Source organism: Aquila chrysaetos, chromosome 26 (assembly GCF_900496995.4).
Source record: "Aquila chrysaetos chrysaetos chromosome 26, bAquChr1.4, whole genome shotgun sequence".
Taxonomy (NCBI): Eukaryota; Metazoa; Chordata; class Aves; order Accipitriformes; family Accipitridae; genus Aquila; species Aquila chrysaetos.
Window position 1 is genome coordinate 11,788 of NC_044029.1, and position 21,778 is coordinate 33,565.

At 48.9% G+C, this 21,778-nt stretch overlaps 1 protein-coding gene and 1 long non-coding RNA gene across 2 annotated transcripts; both read left to right on the forward strand.

Moving 5' to 3' along the window:
• Window positions 1–361: 361 nt before the first annotated feature.
• On the forward strand, window positions 362–21,148 carry LOC121232644. Its single transcript, XR_005931485.1, has 3 exons — window positions 362–445; window positions 16,220–16,224; window positions 21,139–21,148. It is a non-coding gene; the product is annotated as an uncharacterized LOC121232644 (long non-coding RNA).
• Window positions 9,434–13,356, forward strand: LOC115336271 (cytoglobin-1-like). Its single transcript, XM_030002969.1, has 3 exons — window positions 9,434–9,624; window positions 11,645–11,876; window positions 13,113–13,356. The coding sequence occupies exons 1-3, from the start codon at window positions 9,530–9,532 to the stop codon at window positions 13,239–13,241; spliced, it is 456 nt and encodes a 151-aa protein (XP_029858829.1). The 5' UTR covers window positions 9,434–9,529; the 3' UTR covers window positions 13,242–13,356.
• Window positions 21,149–21,778: the final 630 nt, after the last annotated feature.

A 21,778-nucleotide genomic window follows, 5' to 3' on the forward strand; every position in this document is an offset into this window, starting at 1 on the left:
GCGTGGATTGCATCCCCGAGGGAAGAGGCCGGGCTCCCCGCCGGCAGAAGGACGGCTCGCCTCCCTGCTGCTCGGAGCTGCTTGCTGCGGACAGCCCTGCCTGCGCCCGGCCGCTCTTCGGCCGTGCTGGGAGCGCGGTCCGGCCGACGGACGCTCCAGCGAAAAGACGCTCCAGCTAATCGCGGCTCCTGCTCGTTACAGCCGCAGGTACTTTCGCCTCTGGCGCACGCACGCTCCAGACAGCGGACACCCCACCTCGTTCCAGCTCCCGCTTGCTACAGTTCTGGCTCGCTGAAGCCCCAGCTCCGCGCTGAAGCTCCGGCTGATTTCAGCTGCTTCTCTTTACAAGCTCCAGCTATGCGCAACGGTCTGGGCTTTCCACAAGGTTGTATATCAACTGCTGTCAAAACTGGAGCATTGGGATTAAACATCAGAGTTACACGCCGTATAAACATTAGTTAGTTCGGGCGATTAATTACTTAACAACTATTCTGAGCAGTGCAGAAAGAAGACCTGGACTCAAAGAGGGCACGTGGGGTCTGAAAAGCGCCTTTCCCCCCCCAGACCATCGCAGAAGTTGAGTGCGGCCTGCTGCGCGCCGGCCTCCCGAACTTCGGCGTCCGACACCACCAGACCCCCATCTCCGCGGAGGGTCCACGCACCCTGCCCACCCCCTGCTTCCCCCCGCAGCCCCCAACAACCTCCCACCCGCCTGCCAAACCAGGCACGCCGGCTTCCGCTTTTGGCCCCCACACCAGCGGACTCGGGGCCCGTTTGGGAGCCAAACACCCCGGCTGCCGAGCCTGTTCTCAAGGCCCAAAAACGCAGGGCCGGACCTCCGTTTCTGGGCCCAAAGCTGCGCAGCTCGGTCTGTTTCCGAGCCCCAAAATCAGCCGCGCGAGCCTGTCGTCAAGCCCCGGGAACAGAAAACTCATTCTCCATTTCTGACCCTGCAGCGCCCACGGGCGACGCCGAGCGTAGCCACCCCGCAGCCCTGCACCCCCGGGGCCCCATGCGCACTTTTGGGGAGTGCCCGCGACCTGCGGGGGCCCGGCCCCACGCCTCTGCGGGGCAGCCCCAGCACAGGCAGGGCGTCGCTTTGCGATTGCCCTTCCAGGCTTTATTTCCCCGCCATCGCCGGCACGGCCAGGCCCCCACCCCAAACCCCCGAGCCGAAGCACCCCCGCGGGTAGCCGGGCCCAGCCACCCGGAAAACAAGAAAACCAAAGAGGGAACAAGACAGAGAACGTGGGGAAAGGCAAGGAGAAGGACGCAGAAACAGAGAGTGCGGGCGAGGGATAGGGAGCAGGACAGACAGATGGAGCAAGGAAGGAAAAAAGGATGGGAGGCAGAACCAAGGGAAAGAGAGACAAGGACGGGGAGCAGGACAAAGGGACGGAAGAGAAAAAAAAAATAGCGACGGGCTGCAGGACAGAGATGAAGGGATTAAATAGACACAGGGAGCACGACAGAAGGACAGAGAGAGACAAAAGGGACAAAGAGCAGGCCAGCATCAGAGGGGAAAAAAACCAACTGCGATGGGCAGTGGGAGAGATACGGGAAAAGAAAAAAATACTGAGGAACAGAAAAAAGAAAGAAGAGACAGCTAGCTGGACAGGGGACACAGTTAGAAAGGACAGGAGAGGGAATGGGGCAGAGAGAGACAGACAGAAAAGGGAGCGAAAGAAAGCAAGGCAGAGGGACAGCAGGGCGGGGCAGGGGGGAAGGGAGAGGGGTCTGGACAGAGGTGGAGAAATGAGCAGCAGGGACAGAGGAAAAGAGACAGAAAGAGGGACAGGGAACATGGCAGAGAAGGACAAATCAGGACAGCGGCAGGACGCAGATAAAAAACTGGGACAGTCCTCAGAACAGAGAGGAATACGAATACGAGTAGGGAGCGGGACAAAGGGATACAGCGAGAAAAGACGGGACAGGAAGCAAGACAGAGCGACAGACAAGAACAATGAGAGAGAGAGAGAGACCGTGAGAAGCACAGGGGGGTGGGGAATTTAGAAAGAGAGGTATCAGGAGCCCTGCAGAGAGAGGGAGGGTGAATAAAAAAGGGGCAGGAAGCAGCACAAAGGGTCAGAGAGAGCAAGAGATGAACAGGAAGGAGGACGGGGACAGTGAGATCCAGAATGACAAAAATAAACAGCAACAGCGAGCAAGACAAAGGGATAGAGAGAGAAAGTAGGAAGACGAGAGATAGGAAGGCAAGGACACAGAGCAGCACGTACAGGTGCAGAGAGGAAAAGAACACCAGGGAAAAGGCCAGAGAAACTGGGAGGCGGGGAAAGAGGCGGATGCAGATCAGGACAAGGAGATGAAAAAGGAAAAAAAAGCGACTGGCCGCAGGACAAAGTGGGGGGGGGGGGGGGGAGAGGGAGAGGGAGCAGGACAAGAACGCAGAGAGAAAAAGGAAGGGGGGCAGTCGAACGAGAGAGAGAGGGGGAGAGGAAGAGGGAGCAGGACAAGAGAATAGCCAGAAGAGGAGAGGTACAGGGAAGCAAAAAAAAAAAAAAAAAAAAAAAACCACCCCAAACCAAACCCCCAAACGTCACAGCAGCATGGGAAAGCGAGGGGGCCAGGAGAGGGGGAGGGAGGGACCTGGATGCACAAGAGGAGCGACAGGGCCCCGAGGGCCCAGGACTCACCACAGCTCTCGCTCTTGGAGCTGCCAGGAGACCTTGCCAGCTCAGACGCTTCTTTCTCCTTCTCTCCTCCCTTCCTCTTCTGTAACTCCAGTCGCTTGGCTGTCCTCCACATAACGGAACACGCCAGCGTCTCACGGCTCTTACGAGATGAGGCCTCCTAGACACGTAGCCTCGCTCGCTCGCTACGTGGCCGTACCCCGCTGCCGGTCATGCATATGGACCCTGGCGGTCTGACCTGCTGTGGACTACGAGGAGGGATCCTCCCACACCCGGAGAGGCAGGCTCTCTCTTGCCTGCAGCGGGAGGCAGCTGCCGGCCAGTCGGCCTTCCGTTTCTTCTTCTTTACCCTTCTGTGGCCTCTCCAGCTTCAGCAGCTCCTGCCCACAGCCAGTAAGCGCTCCGCCTGTCCCTCTGCGCTCCCGCGCCGCGAGGAGAGGGAGACCAGGCAGAGACAGCCCACGCAAGCCTGAGGCTGCTGCTTTCAACGGCATCCCCGGGGGACGAACGGACAACCGCACCCACAGCGTGGCCTCTGGGAGAGGGAAAGAGGCAGCAGTGACCGTTATTACCGCAGCTCGACCCTGGCCGGAGCCCCCTCCTTCCGCAGGGGCTTCCGCAGACGCCGCTCGTTCCCCGCGCCGCTGCTAGCGGCACCCACGTTGAGGGAGACTCGAGAACACCGCAGGGCCGGCTTGCTGCCCTCACGACAGGGCTCGGGGGCTGCCTGAGGCCACAGCACAGGCTTCAGGGGAGGGGCTGGAGCTAGGGGCAGCCGCACGGCCCGAGCGGGGCCGGGGGAGGCGCCCGCTGGCCGCGCCTGGGGGGTGCGCGCCTCCGTCCCCTCTTCCCTTCTACCGGCTCTCGGGGAACTCCCCGGCGCTGCCCTGGCCCGGCTCGCCTCCGGCGGACCGGGAGCCTGCCGCGGTGGCCGCTTCGCAGCTCCCCGTCCCGGCAGCCCCGGGCGGCCAGCGGGCAGGAGGCACCCCCCGCCCCGGCCCCCGCCCTCGCCCCCGCCGGAGGGGATCGCTCGCCTCACCCGCGGTACCGGCGCTCGCCCGCTGCCGCCGAGACCCGCACCCTGCGCGCCGCCACGCTGCTCCCGGGGACCGCGCATGCGCCGGAGGGGCCGGAGCCGGCGCGCGAACGCCGGGCTGTGCCACGCGCTGGACCGCGCGCTACGTGTCGATCAGCAATGGAGTAATCGCTCGTTTCAAGCTTTGGAGGAAGGTCCCATAAAAGCAACACAGGGCTGGAAAATGCTTTCCACACTCATATATGTGCCTCAGCCAGCTGGACAATTCAGACCTGCAGCGTATGCCTGTGTGTCGTGGGATGCAGAAGGATTGCTGGAGCTCAGCTTTCACGCCCCCATCCTCTCAGCTCATAAGTTATCCCCACTGTCATTACTGATATATTTTGAGCAGTGTCCTTAGCAGAAGCTAAGTTCTAAATGAATGGCAGATGCAGATGGCCCTTTTATCCCACTGCCTAGGTCCAATTAAACACAAATATAACATACCTGTTTGTTGTTGGTCATGGTGTCATTCAAAGGTGGAATGTCAAGAACTTCAAATGTGTTAATTGTTCTCTGCTGTATATCTTTCTCACAGGCATCAAACAGCTTCTGCAGCACAAAGACAACAGCTGATTACAGCAGCAATGACAGTGAAATGACAGGTGTATCGTGGAAAGCATGTGCTGAAACCTCATCTGCATTAGAGTAAATTGTAGAGCCACTAATTGACTGAAATACATCTTCCATATCTGGGAAAGAAACTGTTTAATTGAGCTGTTTGCATGCTGAAGTCTGTTCTTTGGCATCTCTGGGGCCTTATCATAACAAACAATGCTAATAATGGCCTCATCACACGTGCCCTGGTCATGTACCCTGATCTGCGCTCCAAGACAAACCTGTTTCAGAGGCAGCTCATGCCTGGCCATAACAATGGAGTCAAACGGGAGAATGAAAATTTGGTCTGTCCTGCAGGACAGAGCTGTGATAACCAAGGCTTGAATATGCTTCAGTGACAGTTGCAGAAACATTTGTGATTTTGCCCTCATATATATTCTTAATATTAAGAGTCACATTACCTGTGGCAGCTCTCCAGAAATCGTAGTTGAGTATCACCAGAATCAGACCAAACTCTTTTCTTGCTGCCCATCCATCCATCAGGGGAAGAAAGAAATAATAAACCGCATTACAGTCAGTATGCAAGTATCCTTTAAAGTCCTAAGAAATGCACAAACTAAACTTCCTTCCTCCAATTCCTGATCAGCCCATAGGGAAAAAAAATGTAGAGACCAAAACTTCTCAAGGCTGTGCTTTGCCAGGTGGGTGGTTTGTGATTCTATGAGTCAGTACCAACAGTGTAAATAAAATACTCTGAAAGTGTAAGCTCTCCATGTTATATGGTGCAGATCAAACAGCTTCTGTAAATTGGCTCTGGGTTCCCAATATATCCTGGACAAAATTTGTTGCTAACTCGGAGCCCTCCTTGTGTCTGGCTTATTTGTAATCTTCTGTCCAACCTGTCCTAGCATACACCAGCTACAGCTGATCGTCAGGGGCCACGCTAAACACTGTAATTTCTGATCACCAGACTCACCTTATTTCTGTTTTCACCTGTTCTAGCCTTTCTGTCAGATCCTGCTATAAGGCCTCCAGCCTTGCAGTCTTGTCTCCACAGGCTGATGGTTGCCACGAGGTGTCAAATGTTTGTCTCAGGAAAAAAGAAAAGGGAATTCTTAAAATGAAGGGAAAAAAGATCACATACTCTAAACAGATACCTTATAGAAGTCCTGTGAGCAGAGGCCCCATGGCTATATCCATGCTAGCAAATTAGTCGGAGCTAGGTTAGAGGCTCCAGGGCACACAATAGCCCCGCATACACATGGACACAGTTTTGGCACAAGTGAGCTATCAGTCCCGCAGGTGATGCCTGTTGAGAGGACTTCACAGGCCCAGGTTTGCCAAATGCCATGGTTTAACTCCAGCCGGCAACTAAGCACCACACGGCACCTCACTCCTCCCTCTCCAGTGGGATGGGGAAGAGAATCGGAAGAATAAAAGTGAGAAAAATTGTGGGTTGAGATAAAGACAGTTTAATAGGTAAAGCAAAAGTCACACGCACAAACAAAGCAAAACAAGGAATTCACTCCCCACTTCCTATGGGCAGGCAGGTGTTCAGCCATCTCCAGGAAAGCAGGGCTCCATCACGTCAAACGGTGACTTGGGAAGACAAATGCTGTAACTCTGAACGTCCCCCCTTCCTTCTCCTTCCCCCAGGGCTATATGCTGAGCATGACGTCCTATGGTCTGGGATAGCCCTTGGGTCAGTTGGGGTCAGCTGTCCCGGCTGTGTCCCCTAACGACTCCTTGTGCCCCCCCCCCCAGCCTCCTCGCTGCTGGGGTGGGGTGAGAAGCAGAAAAGGCCTTGGCTCTGTGTAAGCACTGCTCAGCAGTAACTAAAACATCCCTGTGTTATCTACACTGTTTTCAGCACAAATCCAAAACATAGCCTCATACTAGCTACTGTGAAGAAAATTAACACTATTCCAGCCAAAACCAGCACACCAAAAACAGAAGGAGGGTTTGAGCAGCCATTAGGGTGGATGAATTGGGCAAGATACAGGGACAACTCCTGAAAAACAAGCTCAACCCAGACCTGCAGAGTGTGGGCAACAGCAAATGCAGGTGGCTGTTCTGCTGAAACCAACTTTGCAACGTACGGGTGTGGGGTTTTTTTAATAGAGAAGAACAAAGCTCTATGTTCTCAAGGTAATTTTTTATTTCTACAACTGCTCTGTGTCATGTTTCCTAATGAAGATCCCAAATACCAACTATTATTGCAGACACAATCCCAGGTTGAGGTGCTCTTGCAGCTCGGATACAGGTGGAACGGACAGCAAGCTCCTTCCTGCAACCAGGCAACATCAGAGAAACCCTAAGCATGAGGCTTCACCATAAGTTTATGCTAATGCAAGTCTTCACAGCTGCTGCAAGGGCCTGTCCTGCTTCCCTCTCTCAGCACCTCCTCTCTTCTCTCCCCCTGAAACAGATTTTGGTTTTGTTTACTTGGATGGATTCCTTTCCAGTTAAATCATTTCATTTCCAGTCTATCACTGCGGACACTTTTTTTTTTCCTTTAAACTCAACAATCCAGTATAAAATCTGCATTTAAGTCAGGCTTTCCCTGCAAAACTGATGAGCTTAGAGACCAAGTCCCTGAAGTCCAGGATCTGTTACACTATTTATATCGTTCTTTCCAATTTTGCTACCTCTTACATCGATTTAAGATCTGCCTGACCATTTGGAGCTGAACTTGAGCTGAATTTGAGGAAATTAACCATCCCTGTGATGGATAGGAAGGATAGGAAGTAGAAAACAGAGCTTTTACTGAAATATTTCACAGTCAGGAAATGTTTCCAGTCCTTCATCGCAACACCCCAAGGGACTTCGTAGAAGTATCCAGACCTTCCAAGGTTAAACTTGGTAAGTTTAGCCAGAGATACCCCCTGTGCAACCTACCTGCTGCCTTCTGCAGTCATCTCTCTAGGATCAGCACCCTTACACAGTCCTTCAAACACCCCCATTCTGCTGAAGGAAGAAAACTCGGGTGTATCCATGTGTTTACAGCAGCAGAAAATATTTGCCGAAATGAGTGGCAGCACAGGGGACTCTGCTGCCAGGAGCACAGGAAGCTACTGCAAGTGTCAGGCACTTTTGTGCTTTCACAAAGGAGCTTTTCTGCTATAAATAACAGAAACAAGCCCTTCCTTTTTACAGGAAAAGGCACTATTTTCTTTGCGCTGTATCTAGTACCACACCTCCCTCCAGCCAATAAAGTCGAGGGAGGGGAGGAGGGCTTCACCCTGCAATATCAGCCAGAGCAGTTTCAGTTTCACCCCAGTCCCATCTGTTTACTCCTCTGTAGCTCCCCAAGCCGCATTACCATCAGCCATGGCCAGCAAGTCAGTCTTCATTGTTGCTATAGATTTTGGCATGTCCTACAGTGGGTGCTGTTTTTCCCTTGCTCCAGGTACAGACCAAGTCTGCCAGGTGTACTGGGGAACAGAGGAAGGGCTCAAGACCCCAAAGATGCCCATGTGCATCTTGTTCAACCAGAAGTTCAGGAAGTTTGGCTGTGATGCTGTGATGAAGTACAAGAGCCTGCCCTCCAGAGAAGGTGACAATTGGTACTTCTTCCGGAAATTCAAGATGAAGCTGTAGGTTGAATGGTTACTGCTAATGAGAGTCAGAACTATTCATTTATTTGAGGAGTGGGGGTTAGAGGAATTGGTGAAAAAGGGCTGAGTAAATCTGGTTGATGAGGATGAGTGAATGGAAATCAAAGAGCATTTTGATGAACTGAAGAAATGATTTATTTTCCTTAATTAGCCAAAGGTTTCACGGACCCTTCCTTTATGATGCTGTTCATTATCTAAAGACAATAAAACCTGACTGCACACCTTGGTGAAGCCAAATACTTGTTCTTAATGAAAAGCTGCCCTCAGTCCTCAACAGGGAACAAGTGAAGCTTCCTGCAATTCAAAGGAGGTGGGCAACCTCGAGATCACCATGTTTTATACCTCCCTCTACCTTGTCTCTCCCCCCGCCAAACGGTATGCTGAAGCTAATTTAAAGGTGGCTAGCTGTGAGAATGCAACCACCACTTTCCTTCTGCCCCGGGGTCTCAGTCTGGTTTTGCTCAGCATGCCGCACATTTCCCCCTCGTGCCTGTTCCTTCCCTCCTCTAAACCATCCTAAACAATACAAGGTTTTGTCTGCACTCGGCATCCAGCAGCAGCAGCAGTTCCCCAAGCCCCTTAGCCTTTATTTCATGTGCATGCCCTGGACTTAACCAGAACATTCCTACCAGAGGTTAAGCCCAGGCGCCGCGTGGATAATCCAAGATTTTTTTTGCCTCTGGTTCCAAGTGACCAACCATGACGATAATGGGCCCGTAGGTGCTGTCTGCATCTCACCCTGGCCCTTCTCCTGCCCCTTATCTCTCTCCCTCCCAGGCAGGTAGGGCTTAGGGATAGGACAGAGATCCCAGCTGCAAGCCAGAAGGATTAGGGTAGCGAAAAGCCTGTGCTCCTGACCTGGCTGTCCTGCACCATTTATCTCTTGCGTTAAAATGACGTGGCTTTCCAGGGCACTGCAGCCACGGATGCTGTGCCCATGCTGCCGTCACCATCCCCACAATGCTGTCATTTTGGGCTGGCAATGCGTCCCACTCGCCAAGTACCAAGGCCAGGAGCAGCTGCAGGGTAGGCCTCTGCTAAACCATAGAGCTAGGGGGAAAGCAGTGACCGTGGCACAACAGCAGGACTGGAGAGAGTTGCTGGAGCTGGAAACGGGATTGTTGGACTGAAGGACCAAGAAGTGCTGGGAAGAGGGGACAGCAGGGCACCATGCTGCCCACAGCACAGCAGTAGTCTTGGGAGCAAACCAGGAAAATTAGTGCTTGGGCAAGGATCACCTTCAGAAAAGAGAAGCCAAGCACTGGCCTTGGCAGGGGTGAGAGGGGAGGAGAGCTGATATTTTTCTTCCCCACTGAAAACTCCCTTTTTTCCCTTCTCTCCTCAGACAGCGAGATCTTTGCTCTGGCACCTGATGCCATGGCGAGAATGCTAGTCCTCCCTCCTCATGTGGTTAGTTTCTTTCCTGATTAAAAGTGATTAGGCAGCGCTAAAGCCTGCAGAAATGTGTCCAAGGGAAACAGAGACAAAGACTCCATTCAAGATCTCTTAAATCCCCGGGGCAGTATTTAGAGAGCCCCGAGGAGAGAACTGGAGCAGAACCATCCCACCAGGACCTCCCTGTCCTTCTCCCTCCTGCTGCACCCTTCGTTGCCAACGTCTCCTCCACCATGTCGTTCTCTGAAGCAGAGGTGCAAAGCGCCCGCAGCGCCTGGGAGAAGATGTATGTGGATGCTGAGGACAATGGGACAACTGTGCTGGTCAGGTAAGGATAGAGCCCATCCTGCTGCTACCCCAGAGGGTTGAAAGAGGAACAGCAAGAAGGATGGAGTTACCACCTAGGAGCATGTCTTGATGTCTTTCACGCAGCCCTTGCTGGGAACATTTTGATTTGCTGTGGTTCATCCCACCACAGGGAGGAAATGGGGAAGAGGAGAGATCCACACAAAGAAAAGTAAAAGGAAAGGGGGAAGGGGGTGGGAAAGGAAGAAGAGACAAGAACAATTTCTTCACCCATTTAAGGTAAAGAAAAGAAAGTGTGGTATGAAAGAGAATGGGAACAAAACATGGGCCCTATTTCCCTCTTCCCCTTTACCTCTAAACATCTTTAATGATTTTTTTTTTTTAACTTGCATGTCCTCAATATTTTTCTTCTGATTCTCTTTCAGCCTTTCCAGTCCAGAGCCCATCTGTTTCATTGTATTCTACCCTTCCTGTTGGCTTTCCTCTCTTAGTTTTCAGTCTGTTTTCCTCTTCTTCTACAAGACAGAAGCTTCTTCTATTCACCTTTCACATATCCCTCTCTCAGCTAGGACTTACATCACCTCCATACGCACTGATCAGTCCAACTACTATTTCTGGTTATCATACCTTTACCACTCCCTCTGGCTTTCTTGTGTATCACATCTTGTGCCTGGATCAGCCTCAAAAAGTGATATGCACTGCTCTTTCCTTCTGCAGTCTGCACAACCTGAGGACAGTTAGGGTCAGAAACGCAGCTAGAAAATGCTAGTAGCATCCAGTGGCTTGGCTCACTGGGGTAGTTTACTCCAGGGTTTTGCCTTAGTGTCCTACACCCCCAGCCCTGCCTTTAGAGAAGTTCTGGGGTCCCCAGTACAAGAGAGACATGGACATACTGGAAAGAGTACAACGAAGGGCCACAAAGATGATGAAGGGACTGGAGCATCTCTCCTATGAAGAGAGGCTGAGAAAGCTGGGGCTGTTTGGTGTGGAGAAGAGAAGGCTCGGGGTGGGGAATCTTATCTATGCATACAAAAACCTGAAGGGAGGGTGCAAAGAAGACAGAGCCAGGCTCTTCTCAGTGGTGCCCAGTGACAGGACCAGAAGCAATGGGCACAAACTGAAAGACAGAAGTTTCCCTCTGAACATCAGCAGACACTTTTTCACTGTGAGGGTGACTGAGCACTGGCACAGGTTCCCCTGATAGGCTGTAGAGTCTCCATCCAAAAGCTGTCTGGACATGGTCCTGGGCAACCAGCTTGACCAGGGAGTTTGGACCAGATGACCTCCAGAGATCCCTTGAAGCCCAACCGTTCTGTGACTCTGTGAAATGCAATCTGGAATTTGCTATTGCTATTTCAGGTGGATAACTGGCTTACACAATGGAGTAAACCACTTTTTTAAGAGCTTGACGAAGATGACTGCAACTGATGTATTATAACAGGCAATTCCTTTATGCATAGCATTGAATTGTGTTACTTTTGAATAAATGAAATGAGCAGTACCCAGTACTCGAACAACAATCCATCACAGGCAGTAAGAAAGCTTTGGGATGGACTCTAGGAAGGGGTTAATTAACAAAACCAATAGTAGGGTTTCTCCATGAAAACACCTACCAAGGGCACAGTGAACATATCTGCTGTCCAGAACATCTTTGGGAATATTGTGCTGTCACACTCACCCTGTGTGAACACACTCCCACTTCTCTGTGGATTTTATCTCTACCTAACACTGAGTTAACACTGAGGAAGTATTTACTTTAGAAGCAGCGGAATAAATTCAGGCTAGGTAGGTTTTAAGGCAGAGTGAGCAAAGGGAAGTGCTCTGGGGAGAGGCGAGGGAGGGGACAGGTTGCTGAAGGCACAGGGGCTGTGCACAGATGGGAAGGGCAAAGGAGAACCAAGAAATGCAGGGGAAAGAGGTGTCTGTTCTAATAAAGAGGACAAAAAAGGGTGATAAATGCATAAGACAGGGCCTGGAACATGAAGCCATATCTGCATTGATGCCTTGGTCCACAAATTAGGACGTCTCTCATTTCTCAACAGGATGTTTACTGAGCACCCAGACACCAAGTCCTACTTCACACACTTCAAAGGCATGGACTCCGCCGAAGAGATGAAACAGTCGGATCAGGTCAGGGGCCATGGCAAGAGGGTTTTCACTGCCATCAATGACATGGTGCAACACCTGGACAACTCCGAGGCTTTTCTTGGGATATTGAACCCACTCGGCAAGAAACATGCCACGCAGCTGAAGATTGACCCCAAAAACTTTAGGGTGAGCCAGCAGCCTTCTTCCCAGGGGGTGTAATTGTGATGAGAAGATGTCTTCCCCTTTGAGGGGTAGAACTGAGGAAAACAGGCTTTGTATATATAAATATATATATGCTTCAGAGGGCGGAGATGGTGGAAGATGAGATGGTTGATGGCGGAAGATAGCAGGAATGAGAGATCTGGCATCTGTTGGGAAGGCGGCTATGCAGCTGATGTGATGCAGGCAGGTCTGCTCAGGTGGGAGCTGCAGAGCTGCCCATGAGTTGTAGTGGGTTTTCTCAGTGCAACATGATTCCCATGCTTGTCATTTAATAACAAGACACAGAAAAGCAGCTTAACACTGGACTTCAGTCCTTGATGTCTATTTTTCTCTAGTAACAGGAACTGAGCTTTTCTGGGACAACTAAACCAGCTGTTATTAAGCAACAGTTGTAACAGCATTGCCATCACTAAACAAACACAGATAATAAATACAGGATCAAATGACTTGCCCAAGTCCACCTAAAGTCACTAGCAGAGTCCATTTATAAGTATTCTGTCTGCCTTACGCAGCACAAAATGCAAAAAAAAGAGGCACCTTTTGGCAAACGTCACTCAGGCACCAGGAAGGTGATTTCCAAAGCAGCGGGCCCAATTTTCAATAAGTGGCAGAATAAGTGAGGATTTCTGCCTGGAGAGATCCTGAAAAGACTTTTTCAGGGTAAAGACGCACACAAAATAATGCTGCACAGAAAAGGAGCTGACATTTCAAAGTATACCAGCTACCTAGTGACTGTAAAGACAAACAAACCCTCATTGCTACAGAGTGCTAGATAGCTAACAAGCAGGAAAGATTAGGAAGAAACTTACTCCCCAAAGCCATGTATTCCATAGGTGTCCAACATGGGGCTCCTCGTGGCCTTAAACATTTGGGACTGTCCACTGTCAGGAGGATTGCTGTAGATGGACCAAGTGAACTGGTCCTATACAGCTGTCTAAGTGAGTGACGGGTACAGTCAACATTAACTAGATACAGGATAGCTGAAGAAACCAGCAGCAGTGACTACATTTTTTGGTGAATTCTATAATGCACCTAATTTTCCATGACCTATTACAAGCTCTGCATGCTATATGGTGCTGAATTTTTCTTGTACCCCTTTCCGCCCTCCAAGAATCCCAACTAAAAATATGTATTTTGTTCTTATGCTTCTAATGTGGAGGAAAGTTCACACTGGTTGTTTCTTCCCATCTCCTTGTTTAGATTATCTGTGACATTATCTTGCAACTGATGGAGGAGAAATTTGGCGGAGACTGCAAAGGTTCCTTTGAGAAGGTGACCAATGAAATCTGCACTCACCTGAACAACATCTACAAAGAGGTGGGTTGGTGAGAATGTGCAACCTCCAGGCTCTTCAAACATCTCGCCAGCGCTGATTTGCTGCTTTTGGGCCTCCAGACATAGTTGGAAGAATGAAAAAGTAAAAAAAAAAAAAGCAAGAAAAGGCTTATATAATGTAGGTATCAACGTCAATAATTTCCTTAGCAAACTGAGTTTCTACAGCTAAATAAAACCTGCAGATACATCAAAGCCAACCAACAAATCCTGATGTGCTTTGCAGCTTCAGTGCTCCAGATGGGTTCCTCTGGCCACTGTCCTTGAAGACTACATTTTAAGACAATGACTTTAAGCTTGCTATTCCTAAGAGAAAGACTTGCTCCTTCCAGCAGCACCAGCCCAGAGAGACACCAGCAGCTCTTTATCTCGGCTACCACCTCTCCATCCTCATGAATGATGAGCAGGAGACCCTTCTGAAGCATCTCCAGGGACTTTGTAGAGGTCATTATTTAAGAGGCACGGGTGTTGTTTCGTGTTTGAACTAAATCAGTGAGGAGAGTGGTGTATGGGAAAGACTAATGTCTGAGAAAGGCTCGGGGAAAGTCCCATCCTGCGTAAGCCAGCGGAGTTCCCCAACCTTGGGAGAGGTTTCTCAGAGTAGCTTTCAGTGCAAGGGATGGCAACACTGAATGTGGTCACCAGTGGGTCCCTCTGGGCAGGGATTAACATCTCCAGTGCGTGGATTTCATGGTGCTACTGCCAGCAAACTGCTCTGGCCACTTACCCAGGAGAGGGCAATAGTATCGAGCTCACTAGCTCCTGTGCTACTTGCAATGCATCCAGCTGAGGGAGGTTGCTGCCTCACTGAGTGGGCAGTGTGGCAGGCTTAGCTCAGCGTGGGATTTCTACAGCACTGCCCTCATCCTGTCCTGTCACACAGCCTGAGCCTCCCATCAGTGGTAATCGAGTCCCGAAATACTTAATTGCTTTTCCTTGCATTCCTTAGACGTGGTGAAATAATCAGCTAATAACTGCAAATAACCACATGCCGTTTTGCTTCAGTGTAGCGCAATAAACACAGAGAAAGCAGATGCGTCCTCTCATTTGTAGCATGGAAAAGGCACTTGCGATGTGCAGCAGTGGTAGCTGGTTACAGTGCACGGTTGCTGGTGGTACTGGGGGGGTTTACCAACACCAGCTCAAGCTCCCACCCAGGCACCCATCACACTTGCAGTAATCAGGCTCCTTGGGTAGTGGGAAGGGAAGCTTTTCACTTGACCATGAAACAACAGTTTTGTAAACAGCTAAAAATGCAGAATTCTCCTTCACTTGTGTCGTGTCCTCCTTCACTTGTGTCCACAACTTGATGCGTAGCTTTCCTCACCCATCCCATTTGTTTGGCAAAGGATGCTGAAATCCCAAAGTCCAGAAGATGAACTCTTGCTGGAGAGGGAGGATGGGGCAGGCTGCTTTATTTGATTCGGTGTTTTAGTCAGCTCAGGGAGAAGGGGAAGCATATTGTATAGCATCGTCAAGTATTGTAAGAAAAGAACAAGACTTGTAAAAAAATATTTATAGTCTCAAATCCCTTTGAGGGCATACAAGTAGTTAACACTCTGAAACGCTTAAAGTAATTTCCCCTTTTTATTTACTTGCTTTAATGCACATTAAGAGCACTATTTGCCATGATGACGGTTAGCTGTAATGACATGCTTGTCATTGCCATAGACACCCTGGGCTGACAGGGGCCTGACAACACTGGCCAATGGTTTAAAGCTCTTGTGTTTCCTGCTCCTGTGATGGAGAGAGGCATAGCAAAAGTAAAGCATGTGAAACAAACCAAACTCAGGCTTAAGTAAAGAGGGAGTTATTTTTTAAATCCATTTACAAAGGGGGGACACATAAAAATTTAAAAATTTGTGTGATGTGAGTGGTTAAGGAGTACATGGCCCTTTTTTTTGTTTGTTTATCTGAGATTTCAAAGGACAGCAGGAAGCTTTCCCAAGAGAGCATAGATTAGACAACATCTTGAGACTGAGGATACCTGAGCTGAGTTCCCAGTTTTCCAGTAGCCTCACTCCACAATCCTGCCTGACTTTCCTTGTACCTCACTATGCCTCGGCAAAACAGCAACATTCACATACTTGGGAGGCAAACCGAACACACTCTTTACTTACCGAACTGGTAAATACATGGTACTATACATACTGTATGCATTCTTAGGGATAACTTTGATCCTGTGAAGAGAAACCTAAAGGAAACACCATACCTAAAGGTAGCAGGAAGAGATTTCCCGTGGAGCACCACCAGTGAGTGGGACCAAAGCCCTCACACCAAGCTTCATGGTTTTCTTACAGCTGTGGGACATCAGGAAGGTCTTGGTGAGAGAACAAACCTGTGACATAGCATGGGTAGTATTACAACTGCCTGTGACAGGTTAAATCAGCTAAGTGCCGTGGAGTTGTCTTTGTGTCTGACCTAAACCAGAACAGTGCAAACACATGGAAAATACTGAGAAAGGGGAAAAGGAGTAAGAGGGAGCTCATGGAGGAAGTTTATCCCTTCGGCTAGTAAAATCAAAGTGCTTTTCCAGTCATGTTGCTGGAGAAAAAAAAGCATCCCCACAAGCAAAACTTGACCTTGTAGAAACAACCAAACGCTTTCCTGATTCAAAATATTACCTAAATACTGTAAAAACACATATGTACTTAAATTCAGTTCATCAACTTCAATGAGTGAACTCAGACCTTCCAGTGGGGGCAGATTTGGGAAAGAACAAGGAATAGACAATAAATAAAGGATCACTGGCAAAGAGATGAGAGAAATTTAACTTGAAAAACTTCAGTCACTGGTGACAAAGGAGAAACTTACCCAGAGGAAGGTGCATTTGCACGGCATCCCTGTGCAAATACAAATCAACGTTGGGGTAAAATCCAAGAGTCCGGTGGTGCACGACAGCATCACCAAATCACTCTGAGACAAGGGCTACGAACATACCAAGGCAATTTGAAAAGACATGGAGTGTTTTACAGAAGTAGTTAACCTAGCTGTTGAGTCATTTAGGCCTAATAATTTTCTTGCTAGAGAGTCTGAGCCAAGCAGCCTTCCTGCCCCTGCCTGGAGCACAGGCAGTAGAGAGGCTCAGCGAGGTGAGCAAGGAGGGGGAGGTTGTCTCAGATACCATGGGGGCTGCCCAGAGATGGGACTAGAGACCTTGCAGAGGATTTGGGGAAGCTTCTAGGAAATCCTTCTAGCAGGGCCCAGAGGAAAATCCTCCCTTGCATCCACTCTTCCTGCTGGAAGGCCGTTTGCGTTATTGGTGGTTGAAGTGAAGGGCTGCTTGAGCTCCTTTGCTGTAGAGCTGTGGACATAGGTATGGATATATCCCTCAGAGGTGTTGCTTTACACTGAAAGAGTAGGGGCTTCTTCTAGATGCTGTTTAAAACACCTGGCGATGGGTAGAAGGTGGTGAGGGTACAGCCCAGACAGGAACATGGTGGGAACAGCAATGTTTCTACCCCGTGCTCAGTGCCAGGGCAATCACTTCTGTTAGAGCTGGAGGGGAGCAGGGGAGCCCCATTAGACCTTCAATTCACCTTCCTGCTTAAACAGAAGGTACCACAAGGCTTGTAATGGCACAATGCGTGATGAGAAAGGACTGCGGCCATGGAAGATCATACTGAGATATGACAAGTGAATTGTAACATCTGAATCGGCACTAGGAGCCAGCAGTCCCTGGAAGAACAGAACAGCCACTGAATTCAAATACCCATCTGTCAGGCATGGCACTCGGGCATCTCATAAAAGCACACGTGTGACTCATGCTGCAAACCAAACCAAAAAAGCCCCCAGACCTATTCTAAACTTCTCGGTTTTCAACATTGCAAAATCTTTTTTTTTCTTTCATTACAATATCTTGGTTTAGGAAAAGGGGATGTTAGAGAAGATGCCTTTTTTTCTTTACCTTTGCTAAAGCTAATAATGAGATAATGAATATTTGTAATTAGAATATCACTGAGGCTTAGTTAACCTTATATGCCATACCAGAGCATTTTTGGCTTATGCAGTGAGGTGGGTTTGAGCCAGTTCAGGGCACAGTTATAGTGGTCAGATTGCACATGGTCAGTATCAAACAAGCCTGAGACACACAAGAGTGATCTTTTTCTGGTGTGAGCCAGCTGCATCCTAGACTGAATCATTTGCTTACCCAGTGGACAGTAGAAATGGCAGTCCTGTTGTACGGCAAGAATATTTTGTATGGTTGCTTTGGAGAGCCCAGGCTTCTGCTTCTGGCATCCCTGGAAGCACTTCACCAGGAGGAAGCACCACTGTGGTGTCTCTCTCACAGGCAGCAACATGGTGCTTCACCCCCGCCCCCCGCCCAACTCCATGGGAGCAGACAAATCAGGCGCATGCTGCTGATCTCAATCCAGCCTCCCCAGGCTGTCCACCAAGGACACTCGGCAGCCACTGACCACCGCCATCAGGCAGAGCAGGCTGATCCTGACATGGCGCTGAGACTTCCCATTAGCACGAGCAGCCAGCAGAGCTTTGTACAGGGTTACAAGCAGAGTCAGAGTTTTAGGACAAGGAAGAACATTGGAGCTGACATCTGCATTATGGTCCTACCGACCATCAAGGCAGCAGTTGCCGTAGCCTGTTGGAAATCAGCAGTTCTTTACTCCCATTGCTCTGTTGCAAACCAGTTTGAGCTCAGGAAGATGGCAGCAATTTGAAAAGTTACAGTAGTTCAATGCAAAGTCCCCAACCCACTTATCACCTTCTAGTGATGGATACACAGAGGCTCGAGCAGGCCTTTGATGCTGGCGATGCCTGACGGCCAGTGCTGTGAAAGTTGCCTTCTTTGCAGCCTCTCTGAGCCAGCACCAGGAACGATTTCTAACCTGTGTGCTCTTAACTGAGCATCAGCATCAATACAGTCAGCTTTTGTCAGCTCATTTCAGCCTGAGAAAGGGCTGTACAGCCCCGGCAGTTCCTGCTATCCTTCAGGCCCTTTTTGACCTTGCCCATGTCCAGCCCTCCTTTGTTGCTTAGCTAATCCTGATTCCCCGCTGGTGCATTTTCTAGGACACTGCTTGCTTGCAGTCCTCTGCACAGCACCACTGAGAACCTGGGGAAGCGATTTGGGACTGCAGTTTCCCCAGCAACAGGAGGTGAAAAGCCAGGGCCAGGAGAGACAAGTCATGAGAGAGTTTTCTGATCACCTGCTGACTGTTGATTATGTGCCTACAGAAAGGAAAGCAGGGATAAAGAGGAGAGCCTGGGCTAGAAACAAACATTTCTTCCTCTCTTCCCTTGTATTTCCAGCTGCTGATACAATTCCTGCCCAGCAGTCCACTGCTTCCCAGTTTTGCAGGCTGCAGTGAAAGATGGATCTCAGGTCTTACTGAGAAGAAGAATTAAAGAATTGCATCAGCAGTAACAGTGCAAGAATTTATGAAGCAGCAAATAGAAAAAAAGTGATCAAAGCAAAAAAACAAAAAGCAAGAACCATACAGGACTGAATGAAGATTGAATTAACACTTTTTATAAGCCACTGCATCAGGAGAAACTAACCTCTATTGTTTGCTGAACGAAGGACAACTATACTGAGGAAGGTGGCATGAGAAATGCGGGATGGACAATAGTAAACCCTGGGGGGTTATCAGGTGCTGCAGAACCTTACAAAACACCCTGCACACTGCCATCACCTCTGGTGCGTAGCTCATTCTGCATTTATACTGTTTAATGCTGACTGCATCTGCAATCTGCTTGAATCAGTAACAGCCCTGGAGGAGGGAGCACACACATCTCACCGAGTCATCTTCAGCACCAGGGGAAGTTCTTCTTGTGATACTGTGTTCCTATAGCTAAAATAATTTGTTCGGATGTACCCACCCATGCCCTTAGGATCTTGCATCAGCCCCAGGTGTCTTTAAGACAAGTTGCTACCATTCTCCCATCAGCTAAATACATAATCCCTGCCCAAGGCCACTTCGAGTTTACACAATCATCCATTTGCATTGGCTTAGGGAGTTGGTTCCCCTATTTTCTCCTGCTGCCCTGGGGGCAGGATGGAAGGTGCCTCAAAGGCACTAACTGGTGCAAGATAGGTTGGACAGATAGATGGGCGCCAGGGTTTGCATTATAGCAACAGGAGGATAAATCCCAGATTCGCTACCTGACGAAAGACAAGACGGACTGATAGGAACAGCCTCCTCCACCAGCTTCAGTGGCAAGTTTGATGGGTAATGCGATACGGCTGCATGAGACCAAGCACCTCTTTGCTTGGAAATGTCACTGTTCTACTGTATGGTTCCTCCTGCTCCAACAGGAAAAGCAACTCACATACGTTCAGAGGGGGACCTCAACGTGCCATCCTCCAGCTGCTTACCGTCTTAACGTTCTTCTGTTTTATGCTCCCCTGACTAATCCAAAGTGAGAGCTTTCCGAGATACAGGAATAACGCTTGCAGGTTCACTGCATTTCAAACACTTCAAATAAATGAAATGATCTACTCCTTTTCCTCAATTTGTACACCTGCAGTCTGATAAAAATTGCTATGGAGCTACAACTGCATTAGCAAAATTTCAAAGGAGAGATGCTCAGCTACAGCATCCTTCGGTTCCCTCAAGGAGCCCATTCCCTTCCCAGGCTGCAGTAAGCCTCCTTACAGCAAAGGCAAGGTATTTTCCTCAAATAGTAATGGCCTCAAGTACTCACAGATCTCAGGCCCCCTCAAGGACCCGCAGACCTGCGAGATCTCTTAGTGAAGTAGCAGCAGCAGGACAGATCACTACACAGATTACTGCACTGCAGCATCCCCCAGGGACTTCCTGTGGGTCTAGCAGGCCGCCTCCAGCTCTGTCAACCTCGTAAGAATCTATGGCTAAACAAGCAACTGAAGGCAGAAGAACTGGGCAAACAGGCTCAGTGTGGGAACTCTTAACTATAGAGTGACAGATGATACTTAGTGTGACATGAAGCTATTACATCCATGACTGTAGGATGTATTTGATCTGGGTTAGTGGGTTGAGTGGCTTGACTTTCTGAATGATCTCACCATTGTATTTCTGATCTGGTTCTAGACCAGAAGTCAGATTTAACAATTGCTGAACCGTTTACTGAAGACAGGGGAAATTAAAGACCACAAGTAACGAAGCCCAACTATTTGATTGGTATCAAAGCTCTTTCCGTTATATGATGCAGCAGAGCTGGATAAAGAGTTATTTCCCCCAGATCCCTTTCATAATCATTTTGACCATGCAAACTAATGTCAGTCAATACCACTCTTCAGCTGTCCAGGAGGAAATATACAAGTGATGAATACCACAGTTTCAGCCTGCTGGAAACTGAGGTAGCTTGGTTCTGATGGAAGGGCACAGCTAATAGAGCAGTCTCCCTTGCTGATAGACGTTCCAGATCTCTTGCTTCAGAAGCGTGTTTCACCAGTCACCTTAATTCAGTTCTCTTCCTAACCACACTCCTGTCCTCATTTTGGACATGAGGCATGTACATCCGCATGTAATTCAGATTATTTTATCAGGAAACCAGAGGTAACACTTACCTTCTCGCTGTTTAACATTGGTCCGACACTTGGATACTACGAAGCTCACCGCCCCACAAAAACCTACAAACAAGCGAAGGCCCAAATCCAATTACCCTTTCATAATTAAATTGAAGCCATTTGTAAAATCAATGGCATATTATCCAGAATTTGCTAGTAAGGAGTCTAAGCAGTCTTTTCGTCACAGTATGCAAATTCCACCCCCCCACTTTTGACAATACACTAGTTGTAGTTGCTGGCACAGGGGGAGACAGGTCCTCAGTATTTCTGGAATATTTTTAATTCCAGAGAGGAATTCCAAAGGAGTTAGCTATCCACTCATTGGCAACTCTGCTCTGCAAGATGTATCTAAAAATGACTGTTCACCTTTTGTCACACCACTAGAATTCCATTAACAAAGGTGCAACAACAGATGTTACAAGCACTTACACAGCATGCTCATACCAGAGGGACAAACACTGGTAACTCACATTCATCACACAGCTGGGCCATGCAGGAAATCATAAAACATTCCCAGGGAAGAAACTCCTGTTCATATTTCAAATGGGTAAATATAAAAAGTGTGAAGTAGTTAGCCATCATTATTACAGTATTTCTTTAGGAGCTTAAAATGACGTGAATTCAAAGTGGAGCGTATGTGCCATGCCAGGTACAAGTGCTTGCTGAGTTGTAAAGCTCCTGTTTTAGCTTTCACTGCCAGCCAAAATACTGCTGAATTACCTACTGCATTAGAATTATCACCCATGTGTTCTGACCATACTGAAGAAGCTAGAGAAAAGACACCGAGGAAAAACGCACACAGTGAATTTATAGTGATATTATACACCCATGATTAGCGGGCCTACAGAAGCACTTGGACTAGGGAGATACAGGGGAAAGTCTGCAGAACCTGCTGAAAATGCCAATAAATCATTACAAACACTGCTCTTAAGCATCACTGTTAAGTAACTCAGTGGTGCTACCTTAAGGAGGAGAATTTACCAATCTCTAAATTCTTCTGTGTGCAAGTAGGGCATATCTGAAT